Below are 6,895 nucleotides of genomic sequence, written 5' to 3' on the forward strand. Positions count from 1 at the left end.
ACAGTGTCATCCTGAAGCCCCACCAGGACCTTCACAGTGTCATCCTAAAGCCCCACCAGGACCTTCACAGTGTCATCCTGAAGCCCCTCCAGGACCTTCACAGAGTGGCCCTGAAGCCCCTCCTTTGAGATCTTGTCCATGTGTTTTGGGTCGATGTTCTGCTGAAAAATGAACAGTCGCTCCGGTCCGAGGTCAACAGTGCTCTGGAGCAGGTTTTCATCCCAAGATGTCTCTGTACATTGCTGCATTCATCTTTCCCTCCATCCTGACTAGTCTGCCAGTTCCTGCTGCTGAAGAACATCTCCATAGCGTGATGCTGCCTCTGAGATCTGTCGACCAGGATGTCTTTGTCCATTTTCAATACTTCTCTTTGTATTTTGGAGATAGCTGCCAGTTTATTTGAGCCTGGGGGACGTTTAGTACTCAGATATTGGAGCGCCTCATTCTTCCTTCCACGTCAAGACAATTCTGCTGTAAATTGTTGACTTCTGTCCTGAGTTTCTCCACTTTTGTTAGAAGCGAAGACGTCATCCAAGCATGATGAGAGCCCTTGCTCCACATGTGACACTGTCCTTTTCATCGTCTCTATGTCGGAGTAAATGACCATGTTGTTGCTTGCTAGCTCTTTTTACTGCCTGTAGCTCAGATTTGATGTTTTTGAAATCTTCAGCCAGAGCAGTCTTCAGTTCAGACCTGAGAAGCAAAACCATTTCCACCTTCAACAATGCAAGGCCTTCAGATCTGCAATTTCCATTTGGTCACCATGCGCAGACCAGGATGATCAGCTGCAGAGGTGGCTCTAGTGAATATCCTGATGCATGCTCAATAATCCAGGTAGAAAAATCTAAAAAAAAGTTAAGTCTGGTCCTCTGGACCTCCGGTGAACTTGAATTTCTGCACATTATTGGCCATCGGCAGTGCAATGTTGCAGTAAAAATAACTTGAACTGGAAATTATTAACTCAAAGCAGTGTTTCATAATTTTCTGTTCATGTAAGGTGCCTAAAAATAACTTTTCACCCAGTTTTCAGCACAGCGTGTAATGTGTAGTGTGCTGCCTTCTTTGTTGCCTGCACCCCCAGTTTTCAGGATTTTTGCAGTTCAAAGCTTCTCTTTAGACTTTGGCTACTTAAAAATGTTTTAGTCACTGGCCAGACTTAAAATACAAACAGATTTTATTGTCTATTTCTAGAAACATCAGGAAAATGTGTTTATTAACTGGGTGTAGCTGCAGATGTGTCATGTGTTATTCCTACCAGCAGGGGGAGCCCTGAGCCACTGCCGGAGCTCTGAGACTGGTGAATGAGATCTTTGAGCGATTCTCCTCCTCGGATAAAGACTTCCTGTTCCACGTCTTTAGGATACCGCTCACGTTCAGACTGCCACTTATATCTGTAAACACACACGAGTGCGCACACACAGTTACCGCTTCATGTTTCTCACTGCTGATGAGGAGAGCTTTTTTCCAACACCTGCAGTTTGGTTCATTTGGTCAAGAATCAAAACAGGAGTAACTAAACAGTTTTAGTCTTTTCAGTCATAAAACAATCACAATGAACTTTTTTTTTTTTGCCAAACCCAAAATATATCTGAGATCTGTTTTAGAGCCGTCTGGCCTTTTTATTTCCCCCAAACAGTCAGAGTAAACCTAAATATTGTAGGCTCCAGATGTTCTTGATGTCTGAACCCACTGAAAAATGTCTGGAAACAGATGCCTGTAGGTGACTTTAGTTGGGAGCTGTTGGTCAGAAAACCAAACAGGATAAAACCACAGCCTGATACCTGACCCAGACCCATACCCAGTTCTTATGTCTGACACAAACCTGGTCCTGATGTTTAACCCACATCCAGTCCTGATGTTTGACCTCGTCCTGGTCTAAATTTGAGAATTACAGGAAAAAAAACAAGTTTCCTGGAGCTTTATTTTATACGACTCTTCGGCTACTGAAGCCTGAGCACATGACATGGAAGCTCCTATGGTGAGCTGTTAATTAAAAGTTAAGAAATCTGGATTTTTGTGAAACCAACATTTAAGGAATGTTTCCATTAAAACTAGAGTTACAGGAGAGGAGAGAGAGAAGATTAGAAACAGCTGCAGGCTGACTGGACATGACGCAACAATCAGAGGAAACAAACTGAAGACATTTTTAAGGTTTAAAGTTTTAAAGAAATGGATTGTTTGACATTTGGTTATTTAAAAAAAAACTGTCAGAAAAATACTGATCAATGGACGACTAAGAGCATTTATAGGTGATATATTGCAAGTCATATGTTTCTGATTTCCAAAATGTTAAAATAATAATAAAATAAAAAAACCTTCACCAAACTTACTCCACCTACATGAAACCTGAAAGTGAATGTGCAAATAATTTGGCTTTAGAATAATTAAAAACCTTTCTAACAATGTTTTTAATTGCTTTAGAAGTTATAGTTTTACATTCCACTTCCATTTTCCAGATGATAATTAATCTTTGGGCATTTATTCATAAATATAATATAATGTTCGATAAATCTGTAAAATTGTATCTGTTTATACAACTTTGTACCTGAAATAAACATGCAGCTTTCTTTTCCAGAATGAAGCGTTTCTGCAGGTAAGATCGTGTTCAGGTGAGTTCCTACCTGTAGTAGAAGACGATGGTGATGCAGATCAGAGTGCAGCAGCAGACGGTTATGGAGATGAGGAAGGCTAGCCAATGGGAGCTGCTCTCTGCAGAAACAAGCTGAGGTTAATTAAACCTGCGGCGCAGCACTCACCTGAACTGCTCTCAGATCAGCTTACCGATGGGAATCCGCGGCGGCAGGGTGGGCCTCAAGTCTTCGTTACAGAAATGTGTGTCGCAGCACTCAATTGTTCTCCTGGTCTGAGCGTTGGGAGAGTCCTGTCAATCAAACCAGTCATGCAGTCAGAGAGCAGAATGAAACTGACTGCATCAAAACCTCAGTGCGAGTTCAACAGAATTTATAAAAATGCAAAACGCCTCCCTGAACAAACAACCCAAAACAATGACGGAGATCCAATTAATTATTAATTATAACAAACTAGAAACAGAATTTCTCAAGTTTCTAAAAGAAACGAAAATCTGTTTTTTAATTAAACTTCTAAATTTAGCAGAAGTTGTTCTGGTTTCACAACAAGAACTTCAGCAGCTCAACCCTCGAGTCTTTCTGGAACTGAAAGCTCAGTTTCCTCGAGCTGAAAGTTGAATCAGAGTTTATGGATGAACTCAAACTTTGTGAAATCCCCTCCAGATCGAATGCATTAACAGTTTTCAAGACTTCACTCAGGATTTAAATGATTTTCTGTTTGCGCAGGTGTGTACATCAGCATACCTTGCACTGGAAGTGGGAGCCTTCGTACTTCATGCAGCCGGAGGTGAGCAGAACATCTCCATGCTCGTCCTCCTCAATGATAGCGAAGCACTGACCATTGGTCCTGAAGACAAACATTGACATCAACAAACCACTTTAAATCAGAAAGTGGTCAACATTACGGTTGTTTATGGTCTATTATTAATTATTTAAAGTGAGTAATATTTACAACAAAACTCCACAAACCCAGAAAAGGAAGAGCTGACAGGTTCTCATTTTATAAAACAGCATTTTGAGATCAGTGATAGGAAAACATTTCTAGAACAACATATGCTCCCATCTAGACGTCATCTCTTTCAGGGAAGACCCTGCATTTTTCAACACGATAATGCCAGACCACATTCTGCAGCAATCACAACATCATGGCTACATAGGAGAAGGATCTGGGTACTGAAATGGCCAGCCTGCAGTCCAGATCTTTCACCTATAGAGAACATTTGGTGCATCATAAAGAGGAAGGTGCGACAAAGAAGGCCCAAGACGATTGAACAGTTAGAGGCCTGTATTAGACACGAATGGGAGAGCATTCCTATTTCTAAACTTGAGAAACTGGTCTCCTCTGTCCCCAGACGTCTGTTGAGTGTTGTAAGAAGAAGGGGGGATGCCACACAGTGGTAAAAATGGACTTGTCCCAACTTTTTTGGGATTTGTTGACGCCATGAAATTTGGAAACATATTTTTCCCTTAAAATGATACATTCTCTCAGTTTAAACTTTTCATCTGTGATTTGTGTTGTTCTGAATAAAATATTAATGTTGGCACCTCCACATCATTGCATTCAGTTTTTATTCACAATTTGTTTAGTGTCTCAACTTTTTTGGAACCTGGTTTGTACAAGAAAAACTCCAGAGGTGGAAACTTCACCAGTTAAAGCGGTACCTTCTCCAAATCATAATTTTTATGACTGAAACTTTTGATCAGACACCAACTTTAATGTTCTGGTTCTGCCAATGAGCTTTTCACAGTAAAGTAAGTTGAGTGAAAAAGTTGAAACATCCCATCATTTATCAAAATTTATGTTAAATAATCCAGGTAAAAAAATCCAGCAACGTTCAGTCAGGTCATCTGGACAGTTTATTTTGTTGTTAGGACGTCTCTTCCTTCATCCAAAGGACTTCCTCAGTCTGAGGAGTCACAACAAACCCACAAGCAGCACACTCACGAGTTCACAACAACTCACAGTGCATGTGAGTGTGCTGCTTGTGGGACTGAATTTGTTGTGGCTCCTCAGACTGATGAAGTCCTTTGGATGAAGGAAGAAACATCTCGGCAACAAAAAAATGTCCAGATGACCTGACTGAACGTTGTTGGATCCATCATGCATCTCCAGGATGGGACAGGGGTGTTGGACTCACTGGCAGGTGTTGTTGGTGGCGTCATCGGGACAGTGTCCTGAGCAGTAGCAGCTCAGGAATCGAGGCAAGTCCTCAGGTGCGATGGTTGAGTCCTCACCAGTCCGCCGGGCCTCAGGTTTCCCACTCTCCCCCAGCAAAACATGGTCTGGGTTCTGACCTGCAGCTGGAAGAAAACAAAATGGAGTCAGGACCAGCGAAACGGCTTGTTACAGACACTGGACACCTAAAGAGACGGTGCAGAACACCTAAAGCACGCCTGACGAGAAACAGATCATGTCTTCCAAATGTTCTCATCATCATTTTTATTAACAGGGAGTTTATGTCCATAAAACATTAAATATTTTTTTTCAGTTTACATTTTTCCATTTTCTGCAGATGTCTGAACTTTTCTTTAAACATTTGTTGTAGAGCAGAAGCTGCTCTGTTAGGGTCGCCCAGAGTCAAAAAATTATCAAGACGGGCTCCTGCAGGAGGTGAAACATTCCTCCTTTATCAGCTGACGACAGGCTGCGTGGAGGCAGAGCAGAGGAGGAGGAGGTGATGAAGGTCCATAAGGAGAGCAACGTGGGGGAGGGTGGGTAAAATTCACATCATCCAGATACACAGACCACGTCAATCCTTAAAACCAAAAAAACTCATTTAGATCAACATTTTCTTTCATTTGATAATAAACTAAAAATAAAAGCTGATTTATTGGACAGTAAGTTGAATACAAATACAGTCAAAACACTATTTACCTCCTGGTTCAATTCTTTATTACTCCATCATTAAAAAAAAAACCTGCAGAACTTCTTTAAACTTGTGTTAGTCTTTCCTTTTTCACACATCTGTAAATGTTTCATTCTGTTCGTGTCTCATTCCTTCCTCCTCTCCTCTTCCCTCCTGGGAGAAAAGGCTCTCCAGACGTGTTCTAGGCTTTCATGTCTGGACAAGAACTGTGCGGCTGACACTTTGAACCGCCTTGTTACCGTGGCGACGGTCTCTTGGCCCGCCCGTCTTCATGGCTGAGGTTTTCCCCTCAGACTGAAACTCATCGTGTGAGTCACGCTGAGCTTGTTCCCATCAAAACAACAAACATTTGAAGTTGTACAAATGTTTCCACTTACTGGTGCTCGATTAATAATCATACTTTAGTCAAAAACTGGATGATGCTGCACATTTTACATCGTTTTTTTATGTTTAATCTCTATATGTTTGAACATTTAATAGAATAATTGGATTAAAATTAAATAATTTTTTAAGAGTGCTGTTAAAGTTGGGGTTTTCAAATTGTGTTATTACATTTAAGTAAAATAACGAAAAATTACTGTTTTCAATTCAATTCAATTACGAATTAAGATTTGAAACTACTGACGCTCATGGTTTACAGCTAGAATATTTCAAGTCTCTCTAAATCATTTGATTTTGTAGGATTACTTTTAAAGTTTTAGTGAATCCATCTCATGATATCACCTGCAACATAAACTTCAAGCGAAAGGCAGATTAATACTCTGCAAAACATCAAGACATTTGTTATCACTGATGTCACATGAGCCCCGTGAACTGGTTCTGTGCACAAGGTCCTAACAGAACTTTATCTAACAGGACTTTGTGCAAAAAATCAAAACAACACACAAAATCACCCGATTTGAAGCTGCATTTTCTGCAATAACCAGCAGGGGGCAACAACCGTGACCAAGAAAGAAAGAAAGAAAGACTGGATCTAAATATTCATCAAGAATCAGCTGGTGCACTTTCATTAAGGAGATGGTAAAAAAAACAAAAACTATTTGAGTTCAAGAAAACTTGACTTTTTTGATTCTGAAGATGACAATGGAAAATTAAAAACAAACCCAGTTCCCTTGATTCTGACTCAATAGAACAGTCAAAAGAAACATGTCCAATTTGTTTTTAACTGAAAACATTTCTAAGAATTTTATGGAGACGGTCATAAATTTAATAAAAGACGTTTTCAGGCTGAAAGAAACAACAACAGAGTTTACTGCAGCTCAACAAGCTGTACGTCCTGGTGAAACTACAAACTGTTGACGAACTACCACACAGCCCATCAGATCTGCTTAATGTTGTCTTAAAACCTACTTTCAAAGAAACTTGTAAATGTAACCACTGAGGTTTGAAATTAAACAACAACAACAACAACAACAACAACAACAACAACAACAACAACAA

At 40.2% G+C, this 6,895-nt stretch overlaps 1 protein-coding gene across 1 annotated transcript in view; it reads right to left on the reverse strand.

Moving 5' to 3' along the window:
- The window catches only part of LOC119413402 (bone morphogenetic protein receptor type-1A), a 23,681-nt gene that overhangs the window by 8,246 nt on the left and 8,540 nt on the right, over nt 1–6,895 (reverse strand). The window contains exons 2-6 of the mRNA XM_037680454.1: nt 4,727–4,889; nt 3,333–3,435; nt 2,782–2,881; nt 2,622–2,709; nt 1,256–1,391 (exon numbers count right to left, since the gene is read on the reverse strand). Coding sequence (XP_037536382.1) covers nt 1,256–1,391; nt 2,622–2,709; nt 2,782–2,881; nt 3,333–3,435; nt 4,727–4,889 — 590 coding nt within the window. The remainder of the gene's footprint in view (nt 1–1,255; nt 1,392–2,621; nt 2,710–2,781; nt 2,882–3,332; nt 3,436–4,726; nt 4,890–6,895) is intronic.

Source organism: Nematolebias whitei, chromosome 1, assembly GCF_014905685.2.
Source record: "Nematolebias whitei isolate Nwh7 chromosome 1, NemWhi1, whole genome shotgun sequence".
Lineage (NCBI taxonomy): Eukaryota > Metazoa > Chordata > Actinopteri > Cyprinodontiformes > Rivulidae > Nematolebias > Nematolebias whitei.